General features: G+C 38.4%; 3 protein-coding genes and 1 long non-coding RNA gene across 8 annotated transcripts in view; 1 reads left to right on the top strand and 3 right to left on the bottom strand.

Moving 5' to 3' along the window:
- nf1a (neurofibromin 1a) overlaps positions 1–18,990 on the top strand; it is a 77,040-nt gene that overhangs the window by 39,112 nt on the left and 18,938 nt on the right. For all 5 annotated transcript variants that reach the window (XM_079885731.1, XM_079885727.1, XM_079885730.1 and 2 more), the window contains 5 exons: positions 15,063–15,495; positions 15,889–16,229; positions 16,569–16,771; positions 17,329–17,522; positions 17,751–17,891. In XM_079885731.1, the coding sequence (XP_079741857.1) occupies positions 15,063–15,495; positions 15,889–16,229; positions 16,569–16,771; positions 17,329–17,522; positions 17,751–17,891 (1,312 nt within the window). The remainder of the gene's footprint in view (positions 1–15,062; positions 15,496–15,888; positions 16,230–16,568; positions 16,772–17,328; positions 17,523–17,750; positions 17,892–18,990) is intronic.
- omg (oligodendrocyte myelin glycoprotein) lies at positions 3,324–6,291 on the bottom strand. Its single transcript, XM_079885761.1, has 2 exons — positions 6,095–6,291; positions 3,324–4,918 (listed from the first exon to the last, which is right to left on the bottom strand). Exons 1-2 carry the CDS (start codon positions 6,106–6,108, stop codon positions 3,739–3,741), a joined length of 1,194 nt encoding a protein of 397 aa, XP_079741887.1. The 5' UTR covers positions 6,109–6,291; the 3' UTR covers positions 3,324–3,738.
- On the bottom strand, positions 8,280–11,041 carry evi2b (ecotropic viral integration site 2B). The gene is made up of 2 exons (XM_079885739.1): positions 10,965–11,041; positions 8,280–10,619 (listed from the first exon to the last, which is right to left on the bottom strand). The coding sequence occupies exons 1-2, from the start codon at positions 10,982–10,984 to the stop codon at positions 9,068–9,070; spliced, it is 1,572 nt and encodes a 523-aa protein (XP_079741865.1). The 5' UTR covers positions 10,985–11,041; the 3' UTR covers positions 8,280–9,067.
- Positions 11,488–18,611, bottom strand: LOC307166957. Its single transcript, XR_013822718.1, has 3 exons — positions 18,504–18,611; positions 14,576–14,743; positions 11,488–12,818 (listed from the first exon to the last, which is right to left on the bottom strand). It is a non-coding gene; the product is annotated as an uncharacterized lncRNA (long non-coding RNA).

The following is an 18,990-nucleotide window of genomic DNA, read 5'->3' as shown; positions in this document are numbered from 1 at the left end:
TGTCGGTGGGATTGAGGAGATCCTCGAAGTATTTCTTCCACCGTCCGACGATATCCCCAGTTGAGGTTAACAGCTGCCCACCTCCACTGTAAACAGTGTTGATCGGGGACTGCTTCCCCCTCCTGAGGCGCCGGACGGTTTGCCAGAATCTCTTCAAGGCCAACCTATAGTCATTCTCCATGGCCTCACCGAACTCCTCCCAGGCCCCATTTTTTTGCCTCCACAACCACCCGGGCTGCAGTCCGCTTGGCCTGCCGGTACCTGTCAGCTGCCTCAGGAGTCCCACAAGCCTGCCAGGCCTGATAGGAATCCTCCTTCAGCTTGACGACATCCCTTTCTTCCGGTGTCCACCACCGGGTTCGGGGTTTGCCGCCTCGACAGGCACCGGAGACCTTACGGCCACAGCTCCGCGTCGACAATGGAGGTGGTGAACATGTTCCACTCGGACTCAATGTCTCCAGACTCCCTCGGGATCCAGTCGAAGCTCCGCCGGAGGTGGGAGTTGAAGATCTCTCTGACAGGGGACTCGACCAAACGTTCCCAACAGACCCTCACAGTACGTTTGGGTCTGTCTAGCTTCCTCCCCCGCCATTGGATCCAACTCACCACCAGGTGGTGATCAGTTGACAGCTCTGCCCCTTTCTTTACCCGAGTGTCCAAGACATATGGCCAGAGGTCAGATGAAACAGCCACAAAGTCGATCATCGACCTCCGGTCTAGGGTGTCCTGTAGCCACGGGCACTGATGGACACACTTATGCTTGAACATGGTGTTCGTTATGGACAAGCTTTGACTAACACAGAAGTCCAATAACAGAACACCGCTCGGGTTCAGATCAGGGGAGCCATATATGAGTCATATTCATTAAATAATACAGTTACTTTTTATTTTAATAAAGTGTTATTAAATGTTGAAATTAAATTAACAAAGATTAATAAATGCTTTATAAGTATTTATCATTGTCAGTTTATATTAACTAATGAATTAACTAATGTTAACTAATAAAGCCTTATTGTAAAGTGTGACTGAACAATGAAGAATCAGAACAAAGTTTGAAAATAAATATCCTTAAATCTTTAAAGCTACAATATGTAATTTTTTTCGCCGCTAGGGGTTGCTAACCTCTTACAATAACAAAGACGTAGATTGATGACGCATAAGTGGAATTATGGAACTTGTCGTCATGCTGATGGATCTAATAATGTTTATGGATGAGTGAATACATTGATGTTTTTAACATGACTGTGGTATGAAGCAGGGCACGATTGCTAAATTTTATATTAATAATTTTATTTCACGGTAACAATATATTTCACAATATAGTTATTTATATATGTAGTTATTCTCGAAAAATTTACAAAAAGGGCTTTGTATAATAAATAAACCCAAATACTTTAGAAATGAAAAGTACTTCACCTTGTTTGATTTTTCTTTTTCTTTTATTTGGTAAATTATTTCTTTGGTAAACTATTTTGATAGCTAAATATAGTAAACAAAACACACTCATCAACTTTTAGATGAACTGCCCCCAACTGATTGATATTAAATACAACTCATAGGTGCAATTGAACTTTAAATAAAGTGTTGCTGAATAATTTTTCAATCTCATGTTATTGCTTTACTTCATCAATCAGTTTATAATATCTGAATATTTTATCTTGAACTATTCTATTCATAATAAATTAGTTACTTCCTTTTAATTATGTAGGATATTAGTAATACTAGTTATGTTTAAATGTGTTCCCTGGTACATTTTTGCCATGTCTGCTGCTTTATTATACTGCGTTTCTAAGCGGCTTGTTTTGCTCTTTTTGTGATATCTGGCAACCCCGTCACCTGGAGCTTTAATCAAGAGAAGTTCAGAAGTGTCAAGTTCATCAAGTTCAGAAGTGATTAGAAGGAGAGCAGCAGTCTGAAAACCGAACAGCAGCTACTTTTAGTGTTGACTAAGTAGTTTAAATTATACAAACTTTGTAACTGCGTCATCATTTTACATAGCCCATGAACACTGACACACCACGCTCCCTCTCAGTGCGTGTGCATGCGCGCGTCTTTTGCGAAAGGTTAATTTGAGTGTCAAGTTGTAATCACGTATAGAATCAAAGGAAGATTTTATCAGCTGGTTCAGTGGCCAATTGTTTGGAGTTAGAAATAAATAACTCATCTCGTACTGCATATTTAGTCATTTAGTCAGTCGTTTTAGCTCTCCTTTTGTCCCAAAGTCTGCTTGCCATGGTCCATAATGTTTGAACGAAACAACAACAGCATGAGCGACACCCTGCAACACCCTGCTCGACATAACGCAGTTGTCCATGTCTGTTGCAACAATGACCAGTGATGAGCCATTATTTAAAACTGGAATTTCTCTGAAATTAAAAATCCTTGGGAACATTTGGGATATTGTAAGTATTGTATACACAACTGCAGGAAATATATCACACTGTGCAAGTGATTTTTGGATATTTTATTACAAAAATCTTACATATTGTACCTTTAAGCATTTGGTGCTGTGATGAACACGATAGTGAATAGGGATGGGCGTATCGATATGAAGTATCAATATATTGATATTGACGTCAATATACAACCTACATAGTATGTGGAATTAAATTGAATGTTAAAAGTTAATTCTGCTGTTATATTCTGTAACTAATTTCAATATAAATCATACACTGTCAGAATAAAAAGGTTGCAGTTTATGGGTGCAACAGCCTGTCACTGGCAGTCCCTTATGAAAATGAACATTACAGTGACCATAGTTCAATTAGGCCTATAATATTTTGTAGATTTCCATGGTTACCACTACAAGTAGACATTTTAACCCTGTGTAAACAAAAATATAATCTAATAAGTTCCAGTTAAGGTGAATGGAATGTTAAAATGCCTTTCAATATCAATATTTTGTCAAATTATTGATTTATTTGGTAGGTAGCCATGTAATAAGCGGGGTCCTTATTACTTCGCATCGGGGTCCTGATTAGCCTGTCGGGGTTGTATTCACTATAACAACCGCCTCGCTCTACATTATCCCTTAATATCATATTACCGAATACAGCACACATCTAGTGTGTGTATGTATATATTTTATATATATGTATGTCTGTGTATATGTCTGTGTATACGTATGTGTGTGTGTGTGTATGTGTGTGTGTAACATACTGCATATCTCCATTTAGTTTAACCCTCTCTTGACGTGGGCTGTCAGCTCTGCTTTGCTGTGTGTTTACGCATTTGTCATTTTCCAGTCCTGCTGCATGGCCTGTTGACTTTATTTTACGTAGTTGCAGTAAAACGCTATGGGTTTTCCGATTTTATTTTTATTTCAACAGTTAAAGGCAGCATGTCTGTACTCATAGAACACATCTGCTTTACACTTTACACAGTGTTGTAGTTTGATACATAATATAAACAATGAAATGCACAAATATCTGTCAATGCTCAAGCATAACACTGGAAAGAGCAATCAATTTTTCACATCAAGAACTGCTACTTGTAGTGTACTTCTATATGTCTAGATGTCAATATGTGTGACCATACAGTACTCAGTCACATTATGTAGAAGGTTGTACGTTTATTGGAAGCAGGCAGAGATTGCATACTTGAAGAATGCTTAAAAGTAGCCAGAACAATGTGAAAATGTAAACCTAAGTGAGTCTCTCGTTTTGCATTTTTTGTGGATTTTTTTTTTTTTTTCAGACTCAAGTCAGCAGGTCTAGTTCAAGAGATTGTTATGCTGAATCACAAAGCACTTGGGATGACAACTGTACATAAAAGGCTCAAAATGGTGGTTTCAAAGCTGCATATGTGGATTTGATGCCTTGTGCTGCAAGATCTGCCTGGAAGGACCTTCTTGGTGCTACGTGTTCGGATTGTTGTGCTTGACTGTGTGGACAGGCTATGTGGAGTTGAAGAGAGAAATCCCCCACCCATGATCAGTACCTGCACGCCCGCCCCAGTGGTATTAACAGGGCTTGGATTGTGAGCTATGTTCAACTGGGCTGACTTGGACAAGGAACCAGAAGTAACTACCTGCATTGGAGCTCGGTGGATAGGATAACGAGCGTCGGCACCCAGTGGCGGCTCTGTGAATACGGCTGAGTGCCAGGTTCTCCTAGTGGCCAGGTGTACCTCTCCACATCTGGGCCTGGTGTAGCAGGGGCAGCCCAAGACTTTAGCAGGGGTTTGTTGCATCCAAGTCAGCAAATGGTTTATATTTTCCTCGTCCTCACAAGCCCAAGGATTTTCTCCAAGTGTGAGGAGCTGCAGTCCATCCAGTCTGTTGAAGACACCTTCGCTTAATGAGGTAAAACGATTAGCATGCAGGTAGAATCTCGACAGTCTGGGAAGCCGATCCAGTGAGCCAGGTAGGATCTGCAGCAAGTAGTTGTGAGAGAGGTCCACAATCTCCAAATTGTAGGGCATGTTTGTCGGAACAGTCCAGAATTTGTTGTGACTAAAATTGAGAGCTTGGAGATTGGACAACGTATTGTTAATTAAGACCACACGTTCCAGCAAGTTGTGTGACAAGTCTAGATTCTGAAGGTTCCAGTGGTAGGCCGTATCATTCTTCTCCAATTGACGGATGTAGTTTCCAGATGCACGTAAATCCCAAAGAGCTCTCGGCAGACCTAAAGGAAGGTGGTGGAGATGGTTATAGGAGATGTCCAAAGTTCTTAAGTGGTCAAAATGATTGAGGAGCCCATCGAGATCTTGGAGCCGGTTATGAGACAAGTTGAGGAAATGAATGTTGTGCTGCAGGCTGTCAGGAAGTATACCCAACTCTCGGGCAGAGCAGTCCACCACTCTGTGGCCTCTGCTACAGCTGCACATTGGTGGGCAAATGGCCAGCACACGCACCCCGAACAGGAGGATGAGCAATAGGTTAGCCAGCATGGAGGCAAGTGTGATGTGGGCTTTCCTGTAAAAAGACAAAGAAAAAATTGTCACACAAGTTGTTCATGGTTTTCTTTTTGTAAGTTAAATTTATAAGTATACAAGCTTACTAAATACACCAAAGCTTTATTATAGATATTAGTGGAAGGGTGGAGTCCTGGTATCCCAGTAGAAGAACTAAAAATATGACTATCATGTACCATGTTGCAGCTTATCATTGTTTATTCTTTATAGACCAAATCAAAATTCTAATGGTGAGAACCTTAGTTCCGCACATCCACACACATTTTCTTCTTTTGTCCCTCTGTCTTCAACATCTTTTTACAGTTTTATAGCTCGGCCCTTTACAGATTTGCAGAGGTGTGGAGCAATAATTTGAACTCTTTGGAAGAACATCTCCACACTTGCCCCCCACTATTGCAAGACATACTCATTACACCTTATTTTTGGAAAATAAGCAGCACTTTTCAAAGAATCACTGCTTAATGTGCCACTTTCGTTGTAAAATCACTCCAACAATCCTGCTTCACCCGGTATAACACATTAACAAAGTATGAACGTTATGCCACAAAGACAATTTCATTTATTGAGCGTTCTCTATCCATTGCACTGTTGACAACAGGTTTCACTGTTACAACTCATACAGAGCCGCTCAGTTCTCTCTCTCTGTGCTAATAGGTTGAGCCTCTGCCAGGAGCTACCCTGCCATGCTGCAGTAGTGAGATGTTAGCATTTAGCCTTGGTAGCAGTGCCTGCATCTTGAATCCCCCTCACCCCCTCATTTATGGGGCATTTAGGGACATCGTTGCACAGTACCTCTGCGCGTGTGCACATAGTCATGCCATGCTCGATTCTAAGAAGTTGCACGTTCTGGGTTGCCACATCAGCATGCAGAAAATTGTGGTGATATTAAAGCCCTAAACATTTGCATTACCTCAGTAAATCCATTAGAGCAAGTTGATTGTTTGACACTGTCTAAAGACTTAATGTTACCCTTAATAAAAAGAGATTGTGTGCATGCTAGAAATTGTTATGGGGAAAAAGTATCTAGTACTCTAATAGAGGTGTCCCTGTTTTGCTCTACTGCAGTCTCGCTCTGACCTAGCTTCACTGTGCACTTTGCGATTGATCATGTACGTTAAACTGAATTGCATGAGTTAAACACTCCTTATGCTTGCCTTTCTTGTCATATATCGCTTACCTGATTCTTTCCATTACTTTGTGTACATATCGTTGTCCGTTCTGACCTCTCTTCCTGTTCTCCCTTTTCTAGAGCAGTAGAAGGCAATTTGGATTGCTTGGTGTTTTGTTTTCCCAGTCTTATATGACAGCAGGGTCCACGTTTTGTCTTCACTGTCTCGCACTCATGTCCGTTTTTGTGCTCGCTCCCCCTGTTCTACCCACCCCCTTCCTTTTTTCTCTCATTGGCAACCGTGAGCTCCTTTGGTTTAAAGCCTCTCTTAGCCGTTTCCTTGCCTTTCCGCTCTTCCAGGCATGGTCATGCAGTGTATTTGCACCCTTGGATAGCCTCCGCTGCTGCTGGCTGCCTGCTTACAGAACTTGTTTCAGGGATTGCTGTCAGAGGAGGTAGAGAGAGAAAGGAGGGACCAAGGGAGGGAGATTGAAGAATCATCGGATGGTGGGGAGGGGGAGGGGGCGAAATGCAGCACAGAGTCTACCCATACTGCCGCTGATGAGGAGGGGAGGAGGGGGGTGGGGGTGCTGACTTTAGTGTTTTATATTCCGGATCTGCACACGCCACCAAATCATCTTCCTGATTCCTCTCTCTCTCACAAACTCTCAAACACTCTCATGGCATGGTCTTTGATTGTACCATGTTTAGATATCCTATTATTCACACATCTGCTTTGATAAATGAACCCCTGCTCTATTGTGATATTACTGTACAGTGCTGAATTATTCTGTGTGACGCAGCTAAATGCAGAAGACAGGCTGATGTGGTTTAATGTCCCTCTACGGCCTTGTCCTCATTTAGGTGACAGCTGTTTTTTTTTTTTTTTGATGCTCTCGATATTGAGTTTTTTTATTATTTAATTCCTAAGGGATTTCTGTATAGGTTTGTGAGTTTACTCAGTGTATATATAACTACTTTTTGGCCACATAAGTTATGATTTAAATTTTTACTCTGTTAGAGCTTGTTAATGTACCCCTTCTAGTTTAGTTTAGTTTAGTTAGTTTAGGTACAGAGGTTTACATAATTTGTTTGGCAGCATGTATTAATGTTTTGATTCTTTTAACTCATTTTTTTTAATATACAAATGGATAGATAGATGGATGGATGGATGATGATGATGATCTGTGCTTCCATCCGTTTCCCCCTAGTGTTCTGAATGTGCATGTGCAACTTTTGAGAGCACCAATGAGGTATGAGTGTACTCATGGAGCGAAACAGCATAGCAAATGTGTGAACACCTGCATAGCAGCAGAGTGAGGTTTTGAGCTACTGAACAAAAAAATGTGAAGAAAAAAAAATATTTTAACCCTCACAAAAAGTACTATGGCATTACAATGGTATGCTGTCCAAATTGGATATAATATTAATAATAATAGTAGTATTATCTATTATTATTATTTTGTTGTTTTCATGCCTCAAGCAAGTAGCTTAAAGCTATTGGCTCATGTAACCACTGAAGTCTGTCGAATCTCACCGGATGAAGAGAGTTTGAAAATAAATCAAATGGCAGAAAATAGTCTTGTGGTCTGTTTTCCAATTTAAAATCCGCTGTGACATTTCCTCTCTCACTTCTGCTGCAGGTGGTGCACAGGCCCTGCATTCAGCGCTCTGCAGAAGACACACTGTATGCTACTTGTACTAACTTCCTACCTTGCTCAATAGAAGTACTTCAGTAGTGCTTATCCCTAGGCAGAGTTTGTTAGTGTTGGAAACCGAGAACCAGTTGTGGAATGATTTTCATGGTGTTCTGTAAAAGATTCTTGAATTGCTTCATTTGTCTCTTGGTGCAGACAGAACACCATTTTATATAGTCTAACAGTGTTTAGACAGCATCTTTCTAGTGGAGTTTGTGAATCTTTAATTCTTTAAATGCCCAGTGAGTGTCTATTGTATCTCTGGTCCTAATCTTCATATTTTATTTGTGTGATTAAAACAACTTTGTTTGCCTCATGCAGGCAAACATAATATTTGTACTCTTATAATTAAAGAAATTGATTGTAACAGTCACTGATGCACAGATGCTAATTATTCATGATTAATTGGCATTAGAGATTAGATGAACTGTGCAATGATGTTACAATAAAGTTCTTTCTCGTTTTAATAAAGTTGGTTATTTAAACATTTTAAATACTGACATTTACTTTTTTTTGTTTTACTGCTGAAGGAAAGAAGGACACATGACCGTGTTGTTGCAACACTTTTTATTTTGAGTGAGTGAGTGGTTTGAGTGAGCTGCTGTTGTAATGTTCTTCTGACAGTTTATAACGGTTAAAAGCTCAGACATGTTCCCAGTGGCTGTAGCAATGCAGTAGTTCATTTGAAAACTGGCTCCAGATTGTGGCTACAATTCCTCTTTAGTTTACACGTGTTTAACAGTGAATGTAGGCACAAAGATTGTACATGCTGTGGTTTTTGTACAAGCAAGCCATTTCTCATGAACACAAACCATTTTATCTGAGGACTTGTACAGCCTTGACCAAGCCTTGAAACACCAAAACATGCCGATTTTAACTTTTCATGAGACTTTTTGTTATTGGTTAGAATATTGTTGCTTTTCAAAGTGCTAAAATGACAAAGACCTTATGAACTCAGAATTGGAGTTTGTGGCATGTAGTTATTATCTTCAAAGCAGCTATATGCTTTGACTTTGGTTTACTTTGACTAACTTTTAGCAGATATACATTTTTACAATGTACAGGCTCTGTCTTGAAGGAAATCATGTTTAGCGATTGTGTGATACTGATAACTAAAGCGTAATGTATAATAAAATAACACAATCTCTTTAATATGTCTTGAACTTTGTTTCGATACATCAATGCAGGAAAGAAAACAGCACCTGGGAGCACCATAGGAGTCTTGAACAAGCAAGAAATGGTCTTTGCATATTTTGACTTTTAGAAAGCAGATATGAGTATGTTGGTTATCTCGTTTGTGTAGTTTTTAGCGGCAGAAGCAGAGAAGATTTTATGTTAAATGAGATTAGGACAGTGGTGGAGCAGGTGGAACAATCCCCCCATCTGATGTTTGCAAAGGGGCTGCTTCTTCTGAAAGAGAATCAAGATCTATAGAGACTAAAGGTGGAGGTTTAATTATAGTGTCCGTGCCAGAAGATAGAGATGGAGTGAGGTCATCAGTCTGCTTTGATATTTTGCTCTCCATCACAGGTTCTTGTGCACTTCTTGACGCAGATGTTTTGGTGTCCAAAGAATCCACGGATGCTTGACCTTCCTGGATTTCATTTTCCTCCTGAGCAACTGTTGGGTTCCTGTTGGGGGCTTGGACCTCATCTGGATTTTGTCTGCCAAATGTGCTTCCTTGCAGGATGTCCCCCATGAGAACTTCCTCACTCGTGTTCCTTCCGAGCGTCAGGTGTTTGGAGAGCTGTTGGGGGAGGTGTCTGGAAATGGACACCTGGTTAAAACCTTGTCTGTTGATGGTCTCGGACTCGTCCATATTTGGCAGGTTTGGTTGAACGTCGCCATCCAGAAACGGCGAGGGTCCGGCCCATTCAGGATTTTCAAGCCGCTTTCTCTGCATTTTGCGCTTCTTTAACAAGATAAAGATGATTGCTATGAACATCAAGACAAAAGTGGTGCCGATCACAGCTGCTACAGCAGGACCTGGGTTCGCTTTCCGGAAATCCTTTGGAGGGTGAATTTGCTTTGTGATTTTTTTTTTAGTGATCGCCAATGTCTTTGTTGGCTTAATCATGGATGAAGTCTTAAGATCAGGACCTTGTGTGCTTGTCCATTTGTCTGTGACGATTTCTCTCTCTGTGGTTTCCACACCATTGGTGCTTACAGTCTTGTTGAAATCTTTTGACGTTATTGCGGAAGTGTGGGCATGAGTAAATGGGCTTGGTTGGTCTGTAGTCTCCATTGTGGGCTGGATTGTATGAAGGTCTTCATTTGTATTGTTGTTGCTGCCCTTCACTACTGTTTTATTTGCTTGCACACCATAGAGTCCAGTGAAATCAGAAGTAGAAGGTGTTTCCTGAGTGGCTTCCAGTGTTTCCATTGGTCCTATGCTCGTTTTTTCTTTTGGTGAAACATCTGCCTTTGTGGCATTGGGTGGTGTAGTCAAGACATTCAATTCTTCAGCATTCTCTGTTTGCAAAAGAGATGTAGAATGCGGTCTGTGGGAGCCTTCTGTTGGTTTTCGTATTTCCTTTTGTGGAGTTGTTACCTCTTCCTGTATTATTAGCGTAGTAGTCAAGTTGAATTCGCCATCACGTATGTTCATGCTTTTACTCTGATTTGATGTCTCGGCGTCACCGTTGGGTGTGCTCAGCCAGATGCCATGCTGCTCTGAGTGATTTGTTAGGTGCTGCATCTGAGCACTTCTTGAAAGTGAAACCACGTTGTCTGTACCAGAATCAGTAGTGTAGTTAATCTGCCCTGATGCATTGTCTGCTGTGTTTGCTACCTCAATATTCTTATTGCTGGTTGTTAAAAGGCCGTTTAGGCTCCATGGTAGAGAGGAGAGGAAGACAAGTGTGCAAAGAGTAGCCCTCATGGTGTCCTTAGAAAACCTTGCCAAAGAGAGACATTTTTGCACATAAGACTCAACAGACCATTTTATCTCATGAACTTTTTTTTTTTAATAACTTCTAAAACAGACAACACCTAATGTTGTGTATGCAAAGGTCACAAACAATTTGAAAATGAATACTTCAACCACAAACTAAAAAAAATGAAAAAATTTGATTTTGTATTTAGCTAAAAGTCTAGACTGGAAAACTAGTTTTCTACTTATTATTTTGTGGTATCATGTAGATACTTTAAATGTTAAAAAAAGAAATACAAACTTTATTGTGCGATGTCAAGTAATATAATCATTGGTTTATGCTAGACAAAACAGCAGAATATGATCTTACCGAGGCATCCTCTGAAGCATTAGTGAAAGAGTGAAGTATATTCTGATGAATACGGAACCGTCACTTCACTTGACAGGAAATGAAGCTGTGAAAGGGCTGCATTTGTTTTTGCTAATAGCTGCGTTTTTTTTTTGCCTGAGGAAAGAATCTGTGGTGACGGTATGAAAAACCGAAGCACGTTTTTCTACTTAAACTCTCATAATAGGCTTGTTTGAGGTATGTTTTGGAGCATTGCGGTCCTTTTTCTAAAAGGAACGGCTATTAATTACCTTCACAAAAATCTATAAAAGTAAGAATTTTTTTAAAGAGCAGAAGTTGTCTAAAAGGAAATGATCTCATGCCTTTTTTTTCTTTTCTTTTTTCTTGGAAAGTTCCTTTCACTGAACCCCCACCTTTCAACCACCAATAAGACTTACCAACATATTGGCAACTACTTTAGCAGTATCATTGTTACAGTGAGTTTTGCTCAGCAAGCAACACAAATTTCAAAATCATTGTAAATAAGAAACTGAACAAGAAAATTGTATCATTAGCATTGAATTTTATTGAATTTTTTTTTACTGAGATGTCAGAGTTCTGAGATAAACTTAAGGAATGCTCATTATTATAGGATCTGGAAGATTTAATGGGATTGCTTTGCTTATATTAAAGCTAAAGTGTGTGATTTCTACAGTCCCTACTTTACAGGTAGAGTCATTTGCAAGGTTGATTGATCCAAACTGTTTGACTGAAGAATGGCAGATAAATGTTAAAAAAGTCATTATTTTTGCGCTTCACTGAACTTTGGTGACTGCAATGGCATAGAAATGAAACCCTACAATTGACTTGTTCTTCTGTTTATACACAGTGGTGTATAGAGTTCACCTATTTGGGTTTTATCTACAGTAGATGCTGCTGCGGCTGGTGGTCATATTTTAAAAATGGGCCAAAATGTAACACAAAGCTTAGCTGAGGTTAAATACAATTTCACAATATATACAATAATACACCAACATTTCATTTACTTATTTTCCTTGTCATCTTCACTAAACAGATATCCAGAGCTGCTTTGACCTCATCTGTAAAAAAAAGTCAAAGTTTTCTATTTATCTAATATTACTGATATAAGAAATGTCCTTTTTAACAGGATAAGCAGATAATTGTAGTTAGTAAAACAATTCTCAAAAATGCTATGAGGCGACTTGTAACTGCACTTTTTTTTTTACTGCAGTAGCTGAACTATTGAAGCCATTTATTTAAATAACAAAAGAGAAATAAAATGTAAAAAATTTGCCTGTCATAGCCCAGCGTACAAAAAAAGCTCTTAAACTTTACACCATCAAAGGCATGTTTTCCAAACTAATGGGATCTATGCAGGAATCCCTAGAGGTTGAGCTCGGCATGGCTGTGGGGACGCTCTCCGAGTCAGCGGATGCGTTAGAAGTGTTGATGTACTGGCTTGGCCCTGCTACGCCATCTTGGAACTCTTCCTCCTCACCATCGGTCTTTACTTCCTCCAGTAGAACACTGGTTTCGCATGGGCCCACAATTCCTCCCTCTCTTCTCTCGGTACCCCAATAGCCTGTTCCACTCACCAGGTCCGCATTGCTTCGGGATGGACGAGGGGTCCGGTGACGACGTTTCAGGCTGGAGACGGTACATGCCAAGACTATGGTGGAGGTTAGAAGGATCAGGATGATGCCACCAGCAGTGGCAGTTGCTATAAATGCTAGCTGGGCGTCAATAAAGCAGCTGATCTCGGAGGCACCAGTTGCAGGCAAACTAGTTGTCACAAATGAAATGTTGAGGTCTTCTTGCTCATGGATAGTAGAGGACATGGGATGTTCCGTGACCATTGTCATTGTTTGTTGAGATCTATGTAACAAACAAGTACCATTATTCAGTAGGACATGTTACTGTAGTAATAACTATAAATTATGCATAATTACATGCAACTAACCCTAAACCAACCTCTATTCCTAGTTAATTATTATTACTCAGTACTTAAATGTATAATTACACTGTAACAAGGACACCTTATAATAGTGTAACCAAATTTTGTCATAATTTACTCACCTTCAAGTTGTTCCAAACCTGTGTGAGTTATTATACTGTATGAGAAGATATATTTAAAGAATGTTGGTAATCAAACAGTTGACGGTAGCCATTGACTTCTATAGTAGGAAAAAAATACTATTGAAGTCAATGGGGTCCATCAACTGTCTGGTTACCAAAATTATTTAAAATATATTTTGTGTTCAACAGAAAAAAATAAACTCATACAGGTTTGGAACAACTTGAAGGTGAGTAAATGATGACAATTTTTGGGTGAACTACCCTTTAATTTAACTTTTCAGTACACTACACATGCACAATCAAATAAGTTTCCAGCAACAAAAAATGTGTCCTTCCAAACTGAACATGAAACCTTGGCTAATGGAAAAAAACTAAAAACATTATGTACACTACCAAAAAATTGTGGTCTGTAAAAATATGAATACATTTATTCACCAAGAATGCGTTAAAATGAGTGTAAGTGACAGTAAAGACAGTAAAATAATGTCAAATAAATGCTGGGGAAAAATACAAAACATTTTAGGAAAAAATATTTAGGACAAAAAAAAAAAAAAAATATATATATATATATATATATATATATATATATATATATATATATATATATATATATATATAATTTATTTTATTTATTTATTTATTTATTAGGGCTGCACGATATTGAAGAAAATTGCGATATGCGATAACTCATTAAATAATGCGATATTCAATATGCAATACGTTAATGCTTAAAGTGTGTAAAATAAACTTAAATTATCTTTAAAATATATTTAAAATTATATAACCTACATGCATTTTACATTCTTTTTGTGACAAGAAAACATCCCTACAACTTCTGAAAGTGAACATCAGTGTTTTACACGGCATACGGCACACGGATTACTGACTGGCATAAGAAGTGTTCTTTTAACATCAGTGTAAACCACAGGGTTTAGAGGTTCAGGTTATCCTTCATTAGGGTTATTAAACAACAGAAACTGAATAATCAAATTTAAAAATAAAATACTGTCTAGTTTTCACTCTATGAATTAAATATATAAATTTATAAATGAAATGAAGCTACAAAAGTTATTCAGCCAAGAGCTGTGAGTGATTTTCTCTTTGTTTTTTGTTCATGACCACAGTTATTGCAAGCCGTTGCGATATGCATATCATGATATATACATTTGCGATATTTCGATATATTGTGCAGCCCTAATATATATACATATACACACAATAGAAAAGAACTATTTTAAATAGTTATGTTTTTAATGTATTTTTGTTCAAATAATGCAGCCTTAGTGGGTATAAGAGACTTCTTTCAAAAACATTCAAAATCTAATTTGACCCCAAACTTTTGAATGCTAGTGTACATAATTTAACACTGTCATTTTAATCCGTGTATATGGATTTTAAGTGCCCCTTTTGTCACAATCAATTTATTTAGGACTGCTTAGCCACTTTAACTGTATAATAAAAAGATTAACAAAGACTGAGTAGTTCGTTTTCCTGTCTTCTGTTTTTCAAACTCTCAATTACACATTAGCTTTAGAGATAATTGGTGAAGTACTTACTAAAGTGGATATAGAACCTTTCTTGTGGACTTATCTGGAGTGCTGGAAGATGAAGAACAACGACCTGAAGTAATGAGGCTTGATATATCGCAATGCAGAACACAATTACTTCCTGTCCCCACGCTTGATGATGTTATTTAGGTGTTTTTCAGCTGAGATGCTCTTGACCTGTGGTTGTAACAGTAGAAAACAGTGTTATATTTGGATTGCAGGTTTCCATTCTGTGTAAGCTGTCAGATGTTTGCCATTTAAGGGAATTGGAACAGACTGCTCGTTTAAAGTGTTTTTAATGTTTGAAGTAAAGGTTAATGTGTATTGTTTTTTATATATATACTTGAAATTTCAATTATTGCTCCTTTCATTATTTTTTGTGCACTTTTGGACATTCTTTCCAAAAGTACGCTTCTCAAAGATGTGCAGTCCATTGGCTTTAGATCCAAAAACACATTAAAATTCAAATCTGAACTATAATTGTTATTTCTCTTAGGTTCAAAACTGGCCAAATCAATGGTGATCTTCTGATCTACCATGTCCTGCTGACCCTCAAGCCATACTACGCCAAACACTACGAGATCGTAGTAGACCTCACCCATGTGGGCCCCAGTAACCGCTTCAAGACGGACTTCTTATCCAAGTGGTTTGTGGTCTTTCCAAACTTTGCCTATGAGAATGTGGCTGCAGTGTACATTTACAATTGCAACACCTGGGTGCGAGAGTACACCAAATACCATGAGCGATTACTGACTGGTCTCAAAGGGAGCAAGAAGCTGCTGTTTATCGATTCGCCTGCACGTCTAGCCGAACACATCGAACCCGAGCAGCAGAAGCTGCCCGCTGCTACCCTGGCGTTGGAAGAGGACCTCAAAGTGTTCCATAATGCCCTGAAACTGGCGCATAAGGACACAAAGGTGTCGATCAAGGTAAAAATTAGTAAAACTCAACCCAGATGTTATTTAGAGTTCGGTTTCTATTCAGTTTTAAAGCTGAAAATTATTTTCATCTAATGGCCAACAACTGATAAATGACCGATATTAAAAAATTCTCTACAGTTTTTTATAAATCAAAACAAAATAAACTAAAAATATAAAATGAATAATTTTATAAAAATCTAGGCATCACATTATTGTAATGTACAATATAAAAAATGGATATTCATTTTGTGATCTGCTAAAGAATAAGATTTACCTACTATTAAATTGTTATTTAATACATGCTCAATTAAATATTCAATATTGCCCGATAACGAAAGTAAAATCTCTAATATTGGCTGATAACTGATATGGTACTGATATATCGTTGCCCATTCTACCTAGGTGGGATCAACAGCTGTACAAGTGACCTCGGCGGAACGCACGCGTGTCCTGGGACAGCCAGTTTTCCTGAATGACATATACTACGCTTCAGAGATTGAGGAGATATGCCTGGTGGATGAGAACCAGTTCACTCTGACAATCGCTAACCAGGGCACTCCCCTAACGTTCATGCACCAGGAGTGCGAAGCCATTGTTCAGTCCATAATCCACATCCGGACACGCTGGGAGCTTTCCCAACCGGACTCAATTCCCCAACACACCAAAATCAGGCCTAAAGATGTTCCTGGCACCCTCCTCAACATCGCCCTCCTCAACCTGGGAAGCTCTGACCCCAGTCTGAGGTGAGAGACATTAAGCTTGAGTCTTTGGCCATGCTCAGGCTGTTTTCAGCCTAACAACTTGAGTTTTGGGTGAATAGTCCAATGCATCAAGCTGTTGTTGTTTTGACAATGAGCCTTTTATTTGCAGGCTTGTGTCTTTGTTTTGGTGAACTGATTAGAAATGCTAATACTGCTGCTTTGTGTCTTCAGTTCAACTGGGGCCGGTCTTGAACATTTAGAATCATAAACCTGTCATGTACAAAAGAAATATCACATTAATTTCCTCAAATATGGAAACCAACATGTTGTTAAAGTAAATTAGTAATTCTGAAAATGACTTGCTCTTAACTCCTTCAACAGGTCAGCTGCATACAATCTACTTTGTGCCTTAACCTGCACCTTCAACCTAAAGATTGAAGGCCAACTCCTAGAAACGTCTGGCTTGTGCATCCCAGCCAACAACACCCTTTTTATTGTGTCCATTAGCAAAACGCTAGCAGCTAACGAACCCCACCTCACACTGGAGTTCCTGGAAGAGTGCATTTCTGGCTTCAGCAAGTCAAGTCAGTGTCACATGCAAAAAAAACACCCATCATTTTACACACACACACATATATACTGTATATTCTATCTTTCTTTTTTTTGTTTTTTTAAAGAAGGCATTAAATTGTTCAAAAGTGACAGTAAAGACTCTTCATTTTAAAGATTTCCATTTCAAATAAATGTTCTTTTGAACTTTCTATTTGTCAAAGAATGAAAAAAGTATCATGTTTTCACAAAAATTAAGCAGCACAGCTGTTTTTAACAATAAGAAATTATTCTTGTGCACCAAATCAGCATATTAGAATGATTTCTGAAGGATCATGTGACACTGAAGATTGGAGTAATGATGCTGAAAATTTACAAGAAATAGATTACATTTTAAAATGTTGAAATAGAGAACAAATATGTTACTGTATTTTTGATCAAATAATTGCTGCCTTGGTGAACATAAGAGACTTCTTTAAAAAACAAATATTAATGATCCCAAACATTTGAACGATAGTGTGATACAAAATAGTTTTTTGAGGAATTTGCATAGCACCATTTGTTACAAAAATGTTTTTTTTGGGGGCTTTAGGTATTGAGCTGAAGCATCTGTGTCTAGAGTATATGACTCCTTGGCTCCGTAATTTGGTGCGGTTTTGTAAACACAATGACGATGCCAAACGACAACGCGTCACGGCTATCCTGGACAAGCTTATCACAATGACCATCAATGAGAAGCAGATGTACCCCTCCATACAGGCAAAGATATGGGGCAGCTTGGGTCAGGTAGGCCCCTTCAAACCCTCATAAAACATTATTACATAAAACGTAATTGAATTTGACTTGCAAGCTTATTCCATCCAAAAGTTTTCAAATATTTTCATCTGATAACTGCTACAACAGGCATTACAATGATACATGACTTCAAACCTTAACACCCCTGTATATTTCTACAATAATTCCACAAAACTCTGTTAGTCAGCAGTTACAGATTGCACCATTTTCCTTGTATAGATCACAGACCTGCTGGATGTGGTGTTGGATAGCTTCATAAAGACCAGTGCTACTGGGGGTTTGGGATCCATCAAGGCTGAAGTGATGGCTGACACAGCTGTAGCCCTGGCTTCAGGAAATGTCAAATTGGTGTCCAGCAAGGTAAACGCTTACTGCTCAGCTAACATATTATACTATAATTCCCTATGAATTTGTTTTTAATATATTGTTTAATATGATGTTGTTCCTAAGATAACCTAGTAACAGAACACTCAGTTAGATACTGAAATATTAAAAGCTGCATTGCTGACCTGTAATAAATTATTTAAAACATGGAAAATGCAACGGAGCCGAAAACCATAATGTAAGCCATTTCGTTTTTTCCTTTATACTGTAGTAACATAATATGCAGTAATTTTGTTAGCACAGATTATTGTTGCATTGAAATTTTTAATAATTGTTTTCAATTATTTTGCATTTGTATACAGTATAGGATTTGATAATGATATGATTTGTCTTTATTTATATAGATATAGATATAGATATAGATATAGATATTTTTATTATTTTATTTATTTACGTATTGAAATCCAGGCCCTGAAATGGCTTCAGTTACATTCTATGCCTTTTTTAAATAATTTTATACAGTTTATTTCAGTCTAAATGTATACTCCTATTTAATATCATACAATATTCAATTATCAATCAAACCAGTTTTGTTTTGTTATCATATCTGTAAAGCCCATTAACACTTTTACAAAGATTTCGACTTACCGCTTAAAGTGTTTCTGGCTTTTGTGTTCCTGAATCATTCCTCTTGTGATCTTCTCCTGGCTGACTAGCTCTTCTACCCAACATCTATTATCCTAAGTGTTTGTGCACAAATGCCCAATTTGTACGTGTACGCACAGACAGACAATAGTTAGCCAGCGGGGCAGTCACTCCTATTATATGGACAACTGTTAGTCATCATTACGCTCAATGGACGTCATTGTCAGACACTTGGTCAAAAGGAGAGCCACATTTGCGACTCCAATACGTTAAGTGGCTTGATCTTTATGGTTCTTGATTAACGCAGGAACCATAACCATACATCTTCTGCTATTTTGAACTAGTTGGACATATTTAGCTGTTTTCCCAAATGCTCAGCTATCCTGAAAAGCCAAATATTGTTTGGTTAGCATGTGCCAGCCACTGCTGTCACAGTGAGCAGCACAAGGACAGGCTTTGTCCAGTTGTTGCGTCTGCTTTTCTAAGACTC

Source organism: Squalius cephalus (assembly GCF_949319135.1).
Source record: "Squalius cephalus genome assembly, chromosome: 11".
In the NCBI taxonomy this organism is placed as follows: Eukaryota; Metazoa; Chordata; class Actinopteri; order Cypriniformes; family Leuciscidae; genus Squalius; species Squalius cephalus.
This window is presented reverse-complemented; position numbering and strand designations above follow the sequence as displayed.